This window comes from Larus michahellis, chromosome 5 (genome assembly GCF_964199755.1).
Source record: "Larus michahellis chromosome 5, bLarMic1.1, whole genome shotgun sequence".
Taxonomy (NCBI): Eukaryota; Metazoa; Chordata; class Aves; order Charadriiformes; family Laridae; genus Larus; species Larus michahellis.
The window spans coordinates 48,011,242-48,029,676 of NC_133900.1; the positions used below are offsets into that span (position 1 = coordinate 48,011,242).

The window sequence follows — 18,435 nt, forward strand, 5'->3', positions numbered from 1 at the left end:
TTAACCGCGAGTTGGTCTTCGTACATTTGTGACTCCTTTAAATAGCTAGACACAGGAAAAAAAAAATAATTCTGGAGCTACAGTTTGATATGAGGAAGGAAACTAGCAGTCCCCGACACAATTTAAATGATAGAAGCTACCTAACTCTGCAGTCTGGCTAGAAGACCTCTGCTGTTTCAGACTGCATATATATGGATATATGGAGGGGTGGAGAGACAGAGCAGGTCAAATCTAAATTAGTATCGCTGTAATAAAATTCTCAGTATGAAAAACCCATAATACAACTATTTCTGTTGGCAATTTAATTTTTGGCACACTTTTATTTACAGGAGATGCATTTTAACTGTATTGGTACAGTATCTTATTTTACTGTTAAAAATCTTTCTCCATCAGGGCGCTTTGGTGGCACAGCTGTTCTAGGAAAGCCTTAGATCATACATCTTCTGTTACTGCTATATATAACCATCACCTACCTCAAACCGATTTTATGCACTCGTAAACCTTAAAGCCTCAACTTCTAACAGCAACAGGGTTACACAGCACTATGTGCCAACACCAACACGTTTTCTTAATATTATGAAACATCCATACACAGCTTACTTTAAAAAGGAATAACTGCAAAGTACAGCCTCCCCCAGCCCAGCAGCAGCGTGCCACTGAATGGCAAAAGTTCAAGTACCAGACACAGGTTGGCTTTTTAGCAAAGGCATTTTCCCACATTAAAAACATTCAATACTAATATCCACTAAAAAGGGCTAATAGTCTCTTCAGATTTCTAAGGCTCACTTTTTAAAGGACAGTGTAGACGAAAAAAACCCCTGTAAATTAGCAATTTTTTTCCTCTCTCCAGTGTAAGGGTTCAAACATCATTAGGTTGCCATGTGTCTTTAGGAATTTGCACTACACAACTACTGGAATATCCAGGAACACCCGTAGCTATTAGAACCACATACTTTTAAAATATCCCAGGCTTGGCTTCCCCTCTTTACAAAAGATTTAACAAAAAATCTTGCTTGAATTGCATCTTACCTTTTCTTTGCTAAATTTAATCCCCCTCTAAAGCCCCGTAACTGTTGAAATGCTACTTTAAAATTACAAAGGGAATCAAAGCAGGGAATGTTCTCCTTTCAACAGGGGTATATTTCTCTTTAGCACTGAAGTACGTACCCCTCTGAAAGGCAGCAATCCTACCGCCTCCAGTCTCACTTTTCATATATATGAAACTCTTCCTGATTGCCAGCCCTGCCCACAGTGGCCTCTGGGACCCAAGAGGAGTTACTCTGATGTGCCGTCAAGCCACAGCAGCTCTACAACCTAAACCAGGATTTCAGCAAAGCCGCACAGCATCTTTCTTTGTTAGGGCTTTAGCACCACCTACACAACCTGCCCTGAATACCTCCACACTTCTGCCAGGGACTGGGGGGAAAAAAAAAAAAAAAAAAAAAATTATTTCATTGATGCATGAAGAGGGACAGATTCCAATTCACTTCTCACTGGCTCCAACAGAAAAGCACCTGCCACTAAATCAAACGTAAATAACTCCCAATAAGCCAAACAGCTCTGCGGAATAAGAAGCCGACATTTTAAACGGCCACTTTTCTGAGCAGAATAAATAACTTTAAATGCTTTACATTAAACACCTCCGGTGCCCCAAAGGGACCTTTATTTATAAAATATTGTGTACAAGTCACAAGAGGACTCCTGCTGCAGTCATGTATCCCACAAGAGAAACGTGCGTATGATTTCATTATAGAAAGCGATACCTTTGAGGCACTGTGTATGTTTGTATTTATCTTTCCCATTTACATTCCCTACAATTTCACTTCAAAAGCACCCATAGGGTATGTTGAATTTCAAAAGAAAAATCAGTCCTTTTCAGTTAAGAGGCATGTCTATTCTTTACAGAGCACACAATACCACAGCAAGGACTTTTCCACAGTCAAAGCTTAATTACTCAAGGGACATAAAAGAGAAGCACTCACCGAAGACTGCATCTTCTGCAGCTCTTTTAGAACAAATTCTACCTTTTTCTGGGTTGTGAGGGAAGCCAGCAAAGCACCGTTGGATCTGCAGGACAGTTTGGCATGATCATAGTTCTCCTTCGCATTTGTAATTTTCAAGCAGGAGTTGCCAACCAAATGCCAGTTTGTTCCACAGATATTTTCTAGTGGGGGGGGAAAAAAAAAAGAAAGTAAAACCAGAGATGCCAGTGACCTTCACAACGTTTGAAGTAGTGAAAGAGCTCTTCCACCAAAATAAAACCTTCAACCCCATCTCAAACCAGCATGACTTATCTGCATGCTCAGAAGTATCTATGTATAAAAATACCGAAGGAAAAGAAAAGCTGTTTAGGGGAGCTGAAGTGCAATGCTACCATTTAGTTATCTGCAGTAGGTAGTCAAAGAACTTATCGCAGCATCGAACAGTAAAATCACTGTAGAAGAAAGAGTAAAGGGAAGCAAATGAGTATCTTGCTGATGGCTTAAAGCCATTTATTCAACTGCAGTTGTTAGGATAGCTTTCGACAGAAGAGGGTTGTTGGGCTAATCCTGTCCACAGCACCAAACTTCCAGGATTAATCCCTGTTTCATCTTGAGCACGGCCGTGCCCAGTACGGAAAAACTCCCTGTAGGAATTATTTCCCCCACTCATAACTACCCTTACAAAAAAACCCAATGAACATTTTCAGTGTGAATTTCTGTAGAGCTGATGTCTAGCTCCAATGTCTTGGTTCAAATTTATCTAACAGACTGAAAAGCTCTCAAGTGTCAGTTTTTCAAATGGGCTTTTTACACATATGATCAAGTCGCGCTCTTTTCTACAACAAAGTAAACAGACCAAGCTCTTCATCTCATTAAAAGAAGTTTTTCTTGCTCTCATTGCTCTTCTCCAAAGTCTTTTCATTTTTTTCACTCTTCCAGACTAGCAAATGCCAGACCTGGACATGTCCAGGTATCAGAGTAATTAGGGGAAGGTTTTTCATGCCCATTTAAAGCTTCTGTCTGTGTTGGTTTTTTCCCCCCTTTCTCTGTATTTTATTAACTGCAAATGTCAGTCACCGAAGATGCTATATTGCTCTCCCAGTCACTTGGAAAAAAACGCACGTTACTACAGGGGGACTAATCATCAACTCCTATGAGCTCCCACTGGAAACATTCTAATAAGAGAATTTTCCTTACACACTTTATGTGTTATTTGCCTAATTCGTTCAGTGTGTGCCATCACGCTTTTGCACAATTCTAGTCCCTAAAATTAAATAGCATGCATTATTAAATCTAATATCTTCCAGAAGCCTATCATATCAACAGTACTGCTTTTATCAAATGCAAAGAGAGAGATGAAATACAGCCTAATAATTACACAAATGATCACACTACTCTTCAGACAATTGGGACTGAAAAATACTCCATCAGACTTTCTGAAATTACTAGAAATTAAGTTTCATACCAAAGCTGGTATGATTAAACAACATTATTTACTCCAGCTTAGTACTAAAAGATCGTAGACAATGGGGTTAAAAAAAAAAAAAAAAAGCAGCAACTTTTGGACCGGGTGAATTTGGGGTTTTTTTCTTAGAAATACAACCAATACCTACCTGGTAAAGCAATGCACTCCTGATTCCTGGGTTCCCACTGACAGTTTTGATCCATGGCACAGCTTTTACAACTTGTCTTTTTGTTACAGTAATAGGCAGGGTTATCCTTAGGACAATTGTCATATAGAGTAATAGGAACCTAAAATAAATAGCACAGACGAGGCTTTTTCCCATCCAACCAATGTCGGTTTACAACAGCCGTAATGACTACCTCACTAAACTTCACAGTTCAGACCTACAAAGCAACCTATATATTCAAACGCTGTGACACTGGACATAGACTCTACTGTGCATGCAAGATATTCCCCCAGGCCACCATCTGACACATTTTCCTTACCAGAGCTTTTACAAAAGGGTTAGGGTTTTTTTTCTAGGGAAGGCTCAAACCCAAATGGCTATGTGCCTTACTGAATAATCACACCCCCTCTTCCCCTGCCCTGAGCCATCCTCCTAACTTAAGTGGAGAGTCCCACGAAAAGCCCTTGGACCAACTTGAAAAAAAATTCAAGCATCTCAATGGCTCAGAGCTACACAAGCCCTGGAAATAACAAAACAACAGGGGTAGTAACACCGACAGATGAAGGCATCTGAACATTTGATATTTCAAAGGCTAAATTTAAACTACAGAAGTATGAGAGAGACTTTACCTGTTCCTCTGTGCAGTTGTTATGCATTGAGATACACTGGTCAGTGCACCATTGACAGTTGTTTGTATTTGCTGTACAGCTATAGCAGTCTGTAATCTGATCACATTTTTCATTGTCTACAACTATTAAAGAAAAAAACCTGCATGACCAAAAACAGGCATTTCCTGACAGAGCTCTAAGAACTTGATTATATATAGCAAAAGATATAACCAAACAGTAGGGCCTGTAGATTTTTCCGTTATCAACTACTTAGTAAATCAGATACTTTTATGCGATTGAACTGATAGAAAATTGCATTCATTTGCAGCACCAATCATTTTTAGTGCCCAAGGATCCGTAAAATACACCACCAGAAAACGCACCAGGACACGGAAGCGCATGAACTAAGACTAGGCATGCATGTTCAGGCAATGCCCATGCAAATGATGCCACAGGACATTTCACAAGGACAGTGAAAATCTCCCACCGCAGGCCCATTTTGCTGTAAGCCTGACCTTCAATTACATGGAGCATTTTCATGCAAAGCTTGAACTTTCCACTTCATCTTTCCAATTGCTTATCGCCTGTGTTTTGTGAAAATTTATTGTACATTGAGAGCCCATCAAAGCAATGTCCCTTTACATCAATTTCTTTTAAATAATTAAAGGCTGCCATCTATTACAGAATCAAGGTTCGTATAATTCAATTCAGAGCAACAAATGCATCAGGATAAAGCATTGAGAAGTTCTTTAAAAATTATCGTAGGGAAGAAAACAGGAATCAGACCTTAAAACAAGTGTTCTTTTTCTATGTCCCTATCCATGTAATACTGTAGAAGGAGAAATAAAGTAACTTTTCTTAAAACGCTCTTCCTGCTGTCTCTTGAAGAGCACAGGAATAACACCACAGGACCCAGATTCCCCTTCCCATGCCCCGTGGTGCTCATCAGATAATTGTTGGCTCTCACAAGGTCAGTTCTTGGAGCAAACATCTAGAGAGCAATAGTCCAGGCCTGATTCCTAACTGATGATGTCTGTTTGGGATAGGAAAGTAAGAACAAGCAAAACGGGCAGGAAGAAAAATTTCATGAGCAAGCAGCTTCAGGAGGAAGGAAAGGTGGAAACATCTCCAAGCCACTGCAGCCACTTGGTCAGAGGAAGGTCTCCCAAGGCACGTATGGAAGCAGAACTACAGCACCACATCTTAAACTTGATCTGATAATGGCATACAACGCAAGACAGAATTTGGAAAAGAAAGAGACCCTACACACCTTTTAGAAAAGGAAATGGAAAGAACGTGGCACATACCTGGCTTGGGTGGACAGTCTTCAAAGACCTTTTGCCGCTGCGCTACCGTTGCCATTTCCCAGGGGACGCAGTGAGGAAGGGTGGCAGCCCACACGCATCTGACACCAGGACCTGCTCGCACGCAGGCTGTTTCGTTGTCAAAAGCTTCACATCTCTGGGGTGTGTACTTCAGTATGTCACTCAGGAGGAGGCTGTTGAAGCCTCCAAATACGTACATGGTGCTAGACAAAATGTAAGTAAAGATATAAATATCTGTGCCTATGTTTATAGACCACGCAGTGCTGCAAGTCAAGGCGATTCAAGGCATGCAAGGTGTTTTATTATGTTCCAGCATGTATAAATCCAAATAAATAGCTCCTGGCTAAGGAAGGCACTAAAGAAAAGGTCTGTCAACTTCCACTGTTTCAGAGAAGCCAGAGAATCTCAACAGATGGGTGCTGAGACAGAGTCAAACCACTCCGAGGTCATGGGCCAACCCTCCCCCTCAGCCAAAATTCGGGTGACACCTGACCAACATGACTATACATAAAACGCTGCAGAAATGTGGGATCCTCCTGCAAAGAACAGTGGTGAGAGAAAGAGGAAGGATAAAAAAAGTCAGGGAGACAGTATCACACTATTAAACCAGCGTTCAGAAACTGTGACAAAACAATTCAGTGTTGTCACATCTTCCTACACCGCTGCGACAAAACCACAGTTATTTTCATGGCTTTTAGCAACCGAGCAAAGAGTTATTGTGTTAACTAAAAAAAAAAAAAAAAAAAAAAAACAAAAAACCCCAAACTAAATAATATTTTTTTGAAATGGTGCGGTGGGGTGTTTTTTTAAACCTTCCTTAGTATCACAACTGCTTCAGACAAAACACCAAATTTCATTAGGTACACAAAAATGTCACCCAAAACCCTCTGTGCCTCCATGTTTGTAAATGTACATTTAAAGAGACAATGAAGAGTCTATGGAACCAAATAAAAATTTTGGTTGAATAGCAAGTGTTTTAATATAATTTTCATCGTATTTTAGGAAAGAACTAAAGCATGGGCTTAATTGCCCTTCATGGGAGCAAATGCACAGCTGGTATTCAGTACACACTGAAACAAACACATAGTGAGCGAGATTTCAGAGACAAAAAAAGGTATCTAGAAGCACCACTTCCTTTTAGAGGCAGTGACAGCTATCCGCCTGGCTTAAACTGAGCTTTAAATAGTGTTACTGATTTACAGAAAGTATCCTCAAAGGATAAAGGAACCAGAATGAATGACTCCTAAGAAATACCATTTCTCAAACCCGGTTCTGCAGACTCAAATACAGTAACAGATGTTCACCTGAAAGCACGGATATTATTACAGTGATGTAATGCTTAACAGCAGAAATCTCACCTATGATTTCACCCAAATACTGTGCATCACGTGAACGTTAAATAAGGATAAGCCACACAGAATAAGCTATGGAAACTGAAACGTGGACAAATTTAGAAGCCATAAGGGAAAGTAGAATTGGCAGATAAGAGTTGTCAGTGCAGCTAAATAAGAAATAGAAATATGGAATAAATAAAAATACAAAATTATGAGATAAATAAGAAAAAATATACATAAATAAGAAAAAGGAATAGAAATATTGAGAACATGACATTTTTGAAAGAACTAAGTGAGATGAGACAGTTCAGTCCAGTGAAGAAGAAGGGCTGATAGGGACAGGTGGATGCTGAAGACATTACAAGAGTCTGAGAACTTTGAGAGGTTTGCAACAGAGCCTCAACTTTCTGGTCTCAGTGTTACTGATCTACACATAGATCAGATTTATTGAGGTATGAAAAACGCCAACACCCCCCAGCTTGTTTGTAACCTTACCTGTTGTACAGCACAGCAGAATGTCCAAACCTGTTCACATCATGATGGAGACCCGGGCGAGGAAGAACAGACCACCGATCGCAAGCTAGGATTAAGGAAAGCTCATTTCAGAAAAGTTCCTTAGTGCAATTAACAATTCAACTTAAGCAGCACATTTCTTCCTGAAAGATACCAAAGTACTTTAATAACGATAGAGAGACCGTTCCATCCACCATCAAAATGCAAATCTTGAGTGAAACAGGACAGTTTACGAAAGCGCTGAGTTATCTTCATTCGCGAGATTTAAGACTTAGTCTACACCCCACCTGCCATGGTACGACAAAAAAGGAGAAGAAGGATGTAATGGCTCTGCTCCACCACCTAAACTGTTCATGAAAAAGGAAAGTTGCAGAGCATTGTGTTGAAGGGGTTATTAGCTTTTTGGCAATGACGTGTAATTGAACAGCTTGAGTTGCTTTTTCTCCTTTACTAGTGGAATTATTCACTGCATAACAAGTTCAGTTTTTATCTGTTTATATGTGAGTTATTTGTGGTTTTGCCCCAAACCAGTATCACTGAGAACAGACTTTTTTTTTTTTTTTATTCCATTGCAATCATGTTCCTAGAGGGTAGATATCCATGTTTTTAAAAATATTTTTCACTCATCATAGCTTAAGGATTTGTGGTTGTTTTTCTCTATTTTTAATAAATGTGAGATTATGCCATCTTTTTCTATTAGCATAACATTTATAAGTTCTGCTTCGTTTTTTACTCGGTTTCTCAGGTAATTTCTTCCTTTAGGCAGCATGAAGAAAAATAACCTAAGAAACATATAACCCACTGAGCAATCAAAGGAACAAAAGCAGGAAAAGTCAGTCCAATTCATATCACTTAAACTTCGCAAAGTGAATGGGATCACCTTGGGGGCTAACAACCCAAAGGCAGTTGTATGCAATTTATGCAATTAAGACAGAAAAGGTAATCTGCTGTGAAGATCTGCAGAGCACTCAAATACTCGCAGATTCTTTAATACAAGATAAAACTGCTATGCCATGGACTGAACCTCTGAAAAACAAAAAAAAATAATAAAAAAAAGAAGTCCCAAACTAGTACGTAGATAAACTGACAGGGCAAAGAAAAACAACCTTATTAACTTTTTACCAAATTTAATTGGAGAATTGTTGGGTAAAACAACTGATCCAAACCTCTGCTCCAGCAGAAACTTTTGTTCAAGAGTGCTGACAAATAAAAAGATATAGGACCCAGTTGGTTGGATTTAATACTTCGATAAATTGTGATTTTAAAGTTTATTTTTGAACTTCATTTGCTCGATTTTCAAAGAATTTAACCTAGCCCAGCATCACTCCTGAGACAAGCATGCATGGTTCCCATTTTTAACACGAGACTTCAGCAAAATTGGACAGCAATTTGCAATTTTTTATCCATCAAGTTGTGAATTATGTGAGGCCAAGAAACATATTTTTCTAGATTAATAGAAGGCCTGGAATGTTTTGCTTTCTAAACTTCTTTCTCATATTTAATTGAAGATCAAATATCAGAAACACGAATAATTATGAAACTACAAAGAATCCTCTCCTTCCTGACATAAAAGTTAAGCCAAGCCTAAAGCTTACGATGCACGGGATTTATTAAATATACTATTTGAAAAGAACACATATACTATGAAAACATCCAGCCTTTTTCTATGTTTGTCATCAGAACTGAATTTTTGATGGGGTAAATAGAAGAGTTTTAATTTCTTTCCTGTGGGGAGAAAAGACCATTATACAAGTATAGCCTTTACATGAATATTTCATGCTGAGTTTAAAAAAAAAAAACACAACACAAACGTAAAGTTATAACTTATTTAGAAATTAAAAAGAATGGTTACTTAAACCCACAGTAACTGCATTTTGACACAATCTGCCTGTGAAGTTTCTATTCTTGTTTCAGACACTTCCCATACGCGAGAGACATGACCTTTTGGAAAGCGAAACCCTCCCCTCTGCACTCATGGGCAAGAACATGTAGCGATGGAAGGGCTGCAACTCACATGTGGCTCCTTTGCTGCAATGAATTGTTGAGAGAAGGAGGTAAAGGATTCAAGTGAGGCATTTGTCCACCCAGAGACTAAACTGCTGCAGAGTAGGAAACTCTTCTACAAAGGCCAGAGAGACCAATTTTGGGGATAGGAAGTGCTAACTAGTCATTGAAGTGTGCAGAATACAGGAAAAATCCTGTGAGACTGCTCTACCCAAGTGCTCACCCAACCTGAACGTCAACACAATCTGAAAGCTTGTCCTGAAAAGCAACAAGAAATGCACATGCACACAGACAGCTTGGCTGTTATCCTGAAACCTTCCAAAACTGGGCATTAGCTGGACAGTTTGGGCTGAATAAGCCCCACCTGGTCAAGTGGAGGATAAAAGGATAAGAAGCATTAATGCATTCTCAGATCTACCTAATCTGCTAAACCTCCAGGGAATCCCAGCACACATCGCAATGACATCTGTTTGCATCCTACACCAAAAAAAAAAAAAAAAAAAAAGAAGATAATATGTCCTCACAACATGGAATGCATGTGGTCTCATTACTTAGAAATTTGAGAAGAGAAAAAAGAAAAAATTGACTCTGCACTCTCCCCCTCTGCTCTGCACTGGTGAGGCCACAACTGGAACACTGTGTCCAGTTCTGGGCTCCCCAGTTCAAGAGGGACAGGGAACTGCTGGAGCGAGCCCAGCGAAGGGCAACTAAGATGACTGAGGGACTGGAGCATCTCCCTTATGAGGAAAGGCTGAAAGAGCTGGGACTGTCTAGCCTGGAGAAGAGAAGGCTGGGGGGAGACCTTATTAATATTTACAGGTATCTAAAGGGTGGGTTTAAGGAGGATGGAGCCAGACTCTTTTCAGTGGTTCCCAGTAACAGGACGAGGGGTAACGGGCACAAGCTGGAACATAGGAAGTTCCAATCAAGTATGAGAAAAAACTTCTTTACGGTGAGGGTGACAGAGCACTGGAACAGGCTGCCCAGGGAGGTTGTGGAGTCCCCTTCTCTGGAGTTTTTCAAGACCTGCCTGGATGCAGTCCTGAGTAATGTGCTCTAGGCAATCCTGCTTTAGCAGGGGAGTTGGACTAGATGATCTCTAGAGGTCCCTTCCAACTCTGAAATTCCGTGATTTTGATTTACTGCAGAAATAAGTTGTAATGGCAAAGGTTAAAGAGAAGGCTTCACTTTTCTCCAGTCTTCCAACCACCACTATTATCACTAAGATATCACCTTCATCAACAAGATGTTAAAAATGAGCAGATTAGCCATATACTCCCCACTTCTATAATACGCTAAGATCACCAATTACTAAGCCTTTCCTCTGAAGGCACTCAGTATTAATTGACCTTGCTGCCTGATTTTCTCCTGCGTAGCTTGAGCCGTGGGAGCATCAAGGGATAGATAACAAACACACAAGCATGTCTGTATTAAAGATGTGACTGCCATATCCATCTACGGTGGCATGGCCACAACGGTCTCTGATATTTACAGCGCTTCCCCACAGCACACAGGCTTGTTCCAGTGGAGACCAACATCAACACGATCAATATAATTACTGCAGAAATCATGCATGAAGAACCACCAAGTCGGTGTTTCTGCTGCGACACTAACAATCAGTATTCCTGGTACTGCCCCTGGTCCTATGGGATAAGGTAACTCATGCAAAGAAAGGTGCTCTGCAATGAAAAGAAAAGGAAAAATGGTCTTTATTTTCTGAAAACAAACTGTTCTTTCCAGCCTGAGAGTCTCTGCCCTAAGGAATGAGGGTACCCAAAAACACTAGAACACCTCCCCATCCCGGTCAAGTGAAGTGTAATCAATGCAAGCTCTAATTCTCAGTGTAAAACTGGTAAGGGCTGGGCAACTTCATGTAACAGGAACCTGCCTGTTAACTAAACTGAATCAAATTGCACATAATTATTGGCATATTTTTTTCAAATTAATGCAACTTGCATTTTACACCTAATAGTTTAACGGGTCAGGGAAGATAGCAAAACGTAGCAAGAAAAATCAATCACTATTGCTATAAAAGTTTTTAAAAATTACTCTGCCCATGACTGCTGAAATACCTCATTTCAATTCTTCAAGGAAAAACTCAGAATAAAGCTAGCTAGGAGCACACAAATTCCACAGGGATATGATTTGAAATCACAGGAAGCAGAAGGGAATGATCCCTGTAACAGACAGCAAAATGGCACAAGGATGCCAAACCCTGCTGTTGAATGTAATCCATTCGCTTGCATATTCCTTTCAAAACCAGGAGTGATATCTCAGTGGACAGTCACTCCAAGAAATCAGGTTTACATGATTATTTCAGGGAATCAATCACGAGAGCCTACGTTTAAGGAATTCTTAGAGCAGAAGGCAGAATGTGATATGAGTACAGAATGGTGTTTTTCTCCAGCATGAATTATCCGGATGTGCATGCACCTTCTTTTATATAATTTCATCTCTTCTTTTCTTCGAAAAATGCATTATCCCGGACTCCAGATTCACAAATAAATGCTGCCCTCTTCTGGCTATTCAAGCTCATCAAAACCCAATCCTTCCAAATAAAATCTAATCGTTTGGCTTTATTGCTAAACAGTGCTTATGGGGATGTTTATGCTTATAAAGCGTACATATAAATAAACTGATATTATAAACAGCACAGCCAAACAAGTCAGCCAGCCTGCAGTTAAAACAAGAGCGTGCAACGTACAAGTTGAGCTTCAGCAGTGTCCAGTGCTTGTAACAGCCTGCATTTTTGATAAATCATAGATTAACACACACTCAAAATAACAGGATAGCTTTATGGCTGAGATGGTAGAACAATATGCTTTCTGTTCAAGAAATAATTTTGAACGCCCAAGGTTGTGTACAAACTGTTGACCAAATAACTGTTGCTGTATTTGCCTAGAAATCACTGCACCAGCTCATTTTCTTGGTAATGTGTAGCAAGCTAAACAAGCCTCTCCTGATTACACATTCTTCTGCAGTATGCTTAGTGGCATTTGGTATAATATACCCAGCATGTAAATTAGTCTTCTTGAAGACAACTCATTTTGAATATCCAAGAATTTTTTTTATTATTATTTCTGGAAGAACTTACCAATATCGTATGCCATAAAATCTGAAGAAAAGCACTTCGCGCCGTGGCTCATGGAGGTGTCGTTGTGTGTGTTTCCTCCAAACACCAGCATGGTTCCACTCATTATCACAGCCGTGTGCAAATAGCGAAAAAATTTACTGTCTTTAAGAATAGTCCTTCAAGAAATAAAAATACACGTATTAACAAAACTGATTAGTAGTTGGCAAAGACAAAACAATACAGAAATAGAAGCTGAAGGAGGTTTCAGGGTGCAGGGAGGAGTGGGGGGGATAGTATTTAACTACTTTTACTAATGAGATGTTTAACAACTTTCTTTCCAGCCTGTTCACTTCCTCCTGTAATTTGATTTTCTCATCCTCCCATCTGCTTGTCAATTTCTAGGAGAAATATACCTATTAAAGCCTCTTTCCAAAGCTACGGGTCTTAAAATTGTCAATTCCTTCCCTAGGGATTATCAAGTTTTCACACCAACTGGGCTTCTGCGCATAAACTCACTGATACAGACACCGCCTGGAAGGACTCCAGTATTTTATAGTAACTCTAATTTTATAGTAACCTAAAGATTTCTGTCCAACTGGGCATCATCTCTTGCTCAAAACTAACAAACCTATTTTAAGGAAATCTATGCAGCTGCCAATAACAGAGCCCCGCAGCTTAATACCGGCAAAACTCAATGCTTCATCTATGACTAAATCATGGGATGCATTAATCATACTTGCCACTGACCTCACCTTTAATCAGCATGATTAACAGCACTGCACACAAAGGCTCACCCTTTGTAGAATTTCCCTACTGTTTTGAGAAGGTGGGCTTGCAGGAAAACCCTGATGTGGCCAAATCTGCGCCACCGTTTGCAGGCTGTCACAGCAGCAGTTCTGCAGAACAGCAGCATCCCGAATGCAGCTTCCACCGAAGCCCAGACTTTCACAACGAAATATCCAGCAAACGGTACATCAGTGACACGGACCAGGGGCCTGTTCCTAAGGCACGAGTAGCGGTATCGCAGCACACAGGGGCTTTCTGAGCATCACTCTGCCCCTGCTAGGGGCACAGCGTTCGACTGTGAAGCTGCCAGTCGGAACACCGGAGGGAACATGGGGAGAAACATACTTGCCGAGATAAAGATATGGGGAATGCTTTTTTGCCCTTTCAAGAAATCACAAGAGGGAGAGAGGGCCTAAATTATCAAAAATATAGAAAAAAGGGGTCAACGACACCAAAAAAAGTATCGATAAAGATGAGCAGACACTCCTACGCGCCTTGCTGCAAGGCGACTGCTCACCTGCTCTGACAGTCCTCCCGAGACTGACAAAATAAACGTGACGAAAGGAAGTCGGTGCTGCAGCAGGAAGAATATTGTCACATTTGTGACATTTGCTGCCTATTCAGCCAGATTTGCCCGCTCCACGGCTGAAGCGGAGGATCAAATGAACCAAGAAAGGAAGCGTGGTTATGACTGCATGTACAACGGAGCAGGAAGGAAGGTTTTTGGAAATTGGTCACAAGTTAGTTCATTCATCAGCATAGACTCATAAACAGTTGTTCCACAAACACAACCTATTTTAAATTCTCAAAAAAGGCGACATGGTGACTCAAATTTACATGTGTTAATTCAAAAGATAGCATCCTTTTTGTCAGGAGCCTTTAAAAACAATTTTAAGAAAACACAAAATTGAGGAAAATTTATTTCACCTCTACAGCTCAGAGTTGTGAAGTTTTGCTACAGCATTTAAATAAAATTCACCTTTGGGCAGAAACAATCACAGAAGATTTCAGCTTAAGAAATGAACATTTCAAGCAGTTACGGAGCCAGAAGAAAATGGGGTTATAATAGAAATTCTTTTGTGGTCTTAACTGCAGAATGAATTATTACTCACTTGACTGCAGTAACTGCACTCATATGCACAGTCTGTACTGCTGGCAAGAAAATCCCATCAAATATTTTTCTTTTCAGCTTCAATACAACAATAGATTAAAATGGATTTCTTGGCTCGTTCACAGTCTTGATTATATGTGATTATATGATTCTCTATTCAAAGGGACATAAAAGTAACAGATGCAAGAGGACGCTATCTATCCCGAATGCAGGTAAATGTGTACTAATGTACCCTTATCAAATATCCCATCCCCTTGTCCACTACAAATAAAAATGATGGGGTGGTATACAGAAAGAAGAACTACTTACCACATATGGGAATCAACTTCATACTTGTACAAGTCATCTGCTAGCCTGTATTTGTTGGCACTGAATGCTTTGTAACCTCCATGGATATAAATTGATCTCGTACTTGGATCATAAACGCTACTGTGACCATACCCTCCTTGAACCAAAGCTCCGCTCGTCTGTACAATGTTCCATGTATTTGCATCTGAGAAATGAAAAATGTGAGTGACAGAACATAGTTAATTTATCTCCATTAATAACTTATCAACAAATCTGGTGGTGAAACAAATTGAGTTTCCCTTGACCCAGGTCTAGACACTGTCTCTACCACTTCATATCCAAAAATATTCTCCTTGAAGGAGTTTGTTGTCAAGAAGTATTGTCAAGTATTTTTAATTAGATCAGAAACATCTCTTCTACAGTCATTTATTACATTTTGCAGACAAGCTAAGTAAATGAGCGATAAAAAGTACAGAAATAATACATTGCATTTCAATGACATGAAAATGCCAGCACCGTGGCTTGATTTGGAATGACACCCAAGAGCACTTTTATATATATATATATACAGACAGACATCACTGAAGCCAAGTATGACTGTGAAGAACACTGCAGTTAAAAACTAATATGTGATTAATGGTCCTATATCTCACTCACTAAGATAACATTGGTTTGAAGCACTCTAGACATAATATAATGGCAACTCAAACAAAAATGCTAAATTACACACCAAACATCTGTAGCAAGTACAGAATGAAACCCTACACAAGCTTCCTAACCCCAGGGCAGATCAGGAACACGAAAGGCAAAGGAACTGAACAGCCTGCAAGATCACACGTAGGAGAAACAGAACAGTAGAAGATCAAAACACTGCCCCACACATCCTGGTTTTCTCTAGCTTTCGCCTAGACGAAGAAAGCTCACTCATGTGGACGCCAGTGAACCAGAGTAGGCTCCAGTAGATCCTCTGGATCAGGATGACTGAAGGACAAGGATAACAGGTCAAAAAGTGCAGACAGGGCCACTACTTCTGACAATAAGCAGCACATTCACATTGAGAAGTTCCTGTGCTTAACTATGTTCTCTACCTGGTCAGCGGAGCAAGGGACATGCCTCCAGAGAACCATCTCAGAGCAGCTAAGCTAAACAGAGGTTCGGTTCATCTGGAGAGCCTCCTACACTTCTCCACTGATGATAGTGGGAATGTCTGGATCTTAAAGTCAGAGTTTGGACTATTCCCAGAGATATGGGGCAAATGGAAGTGCAGAAAGTCATTCCCTGTTCCCCTAAGCATTCACTAACCACCACTACTGGGAACAGGGCTATCAGGTTATGCAGATACTTGGTCTGAATTGTTACAGCTATCCTTGTATTCGCAGGATACAAAAAATAATTTCAAAAATGCTTGCTTTGTCAGAGGGAGAGAGGAAAATTAATTTAAATTGTCCCACAGTTATCCCTTTTTGTCCCTCAATTACAGCTTTTTTGTCTTTGGGACCTAATAAGCTGTATAAAGCTGGAGGCACGTGGCTGCCTGCTCGCTGTTTGTGCTATACAAACACTGGAAGTTAGACTGAATGTCACGTAAATACAAATAGAAGGAGAAGAACATATCTGTCATAGTTTTCCTGTGTGAATATGGATCATTTAAATCAATTTTCAAACCAACTCTTAAAACTGAAGCAAATGGTAGGTAGGGCCTCACTCACGCAGGTTGTATTCCTGGACATTGCTGATATACCCATAAAGAGGGCAGTGCCCAAAGATGACGAGCATGACCGTGCTGTTGTCTTTCAGGGTGACGATGTGTGCCGAGTGGCCAACAACTGCATACTGCTCCTTGGCTGTTGGCATTGCTTGAGACCAGGTCTGGGTGGGAATGCGGAACACCCACAGCTGGCTGGTCACGTTCCCCGTTGCATCTATTTTTCCACCATACATGTATATATCATCCTGAAAGAAGTTAGATTTAAAATGAGTCCAGCGGTTTTGGCACTTAGGAAACAGCTAATATTTAAGTAATGAAGTTATTGTGTTTTATCTTTTCTAAAGCTGAGTTTTTCCTCCTCTCTTAAGGAGAAACATATCTCCTTCACCAGTCACATTTGATATGAAAGCAACCATGACTGCCAGGGTTTGTACCCAAGTTCATAATACCTTCAACACACACGATTCACCCTACATCAGGGTACGGGTGTATGGGGCAGGACTGACCTTCAGACGACAGACATCAAAATTTAGGTGCCTTTACACTAGCTGAGTGTCTAAGCATCCACTATAAAAGATAGTGGAGCTTGGAGAACAATTCAACTGTTGAAAAGCAGGGAAGGTGAGCCTACTTTTGAGTGAGCTGACTTGCCTCTCCGGATTTCACTAGCTGTACTGACTAGGTCTGTTTTCACTATAAATGGAGCTCAGAGGCTCCCAAAGGCACACAAAATTAGGCACCTGAAGTCAGATGATTTAATAAGCAAGCTCAATCACTCCCATAGCTTGCAAATGCAAACAGCAGAAGATAGCTGGTAAGAAAGGCACTTACGATGGAAACTCCTCTGTGTCTGTACAATAAAACTTTGTTTTCCAATTTAAAGCACTGACACAAAACAAAAAGACGACCCTCTGCAAAGACAGGAGCCAGGGCAATTAAGAGAGGGTTTTATTAATCATGCTGTAAGAGCTAAATTCCAAAACTCTATCCAGTTTCCTCTGTGGGTTTCTCCAGGAATCTCAGAGTCAGTCATGGACCCAAAGTGCGTAGTGGAGCCGTTTCCCTACTGACAGGACGGTAACCTTGGAAAGGGAAATTCTCTACTGTAGCTGGTGCTTGGGAAATTCCTCAGAACCACTGCCCATCACTGATAGTAAACCCACTTATCATACCCTACTTTTTTTAAACAGTTATTTGCAGAATGTGCGTCAAGCCCTCACAGGTAGAAATTACCATCCTTCGCAGGTTCTTCAAGTGTTCTGTTTGTGAACGGCGCTGTGTGGAGTTTTTCAAGCATTTATAATTATGCTTTATATAGGCTTACACTGTGATGAGCTAATTAACATTCCAAAACCAAAGGTCAGTAAAGGATTAGCTCATTTCCTTTTCAAAGATTTTGCCATTCTGCTCTCACATGGCCTGCATCCACGGCAAGTCATGCAGGTGAGAAATGAGGTAAAAAGCAGTCAAATCCACTTGTCATTTCAGACGTTGGAAGAATAGATTCACAGGTCTACTGCAGAAGCAAAGCAGGTTCCAAAAAGTCCTCTGCTTTGGTGCTCTGGACAACAGAGCTCATGAAAATATTTATGTGGTTTACACAAAAGGCAACTGGGGAATCAGATGAAGTCCAGCAAACTCTAGCCATCAGGCATGTCTTGCGAGCACAGACAGGAGGAGGAAATAATGGACTCACTGACCTCAGACAGCCTTAAAATCTCTGAGAAAAGGGCAAAGGAGGAACACACAAGCAAAGGCATTACAGACTTCCCAGGATACCAGTCCAAGGACTCCCTGCAGTACAAGTACACAGACTGAGATATCTATGGAGGAGTCTTTGAAGGAGAAATGCTTCTCCCAAAGCAAGACTGATCTGTGGAAAGGGGTGGGCCTAGGGGGAGAAAAGGGGGAAATCAGCTGGGAGATGAGTCTGCTGCACTGAACTTACCTTATGTAATGCCAGTGAATGACCGTATCTCATCTCTACAGAGTTCACCGTGTTGTTCAGGGGAAGCCACTCTTCAGAAATAAGATCATACCTGTAAAATAAAGATCGAATTCATTATCTGAGA

General features: G+C 40.5%; 1 protein-coding gene across 2 annotated transcripts in view; it reads right to left on the reverse strand.

Moving 5' to 3' along the window:
• ATRN (attractin) overlaps positions 1-18,435 on the reverse strand; it is a 165,127-nt gene that overhangs the window by 89,073 nt on the left and 57,619 nt on the right. For both annotated transcript variants that reach the window (XM_074587197.1, XM_074587198.1), the window contains exons 7-15: positions 18,312-18,402; positions 16,365-16,608; positions 14,677-14,860; positions 12,492-12,646; positions 7,376-7,460; positions 5,529-5,749; positions 4,243-4,364; positions 3,596-3,734; positions 1,983-2,164 (exon numbers count right to left, since the gene is read on the reverse strand). In XM_074587197.1, coding sequence (XP_074443298.1) covers positions 1,983-2,164; positions 3,596-3,734; positions 4,243-4,364; positions 5,529-5,749; positions 7,376-7,460; positions 12,492-12,646; positions 14,677-14,860; positions 16,365-16,608; positions 18,312-18,402 — 1,423 coding nt within the window. The remainder of the gene's footprint in view (positions 1-1,982; positions 2,165-3,595; positions 3,735-4,242; positions 4,365-5,528; positions 5,750-7,375; positions 7,461-12,491; positions 12,647-14,676; positions 14,861-16,364; positions 16,609-18,311; positions 18,403-18,435) is intronic.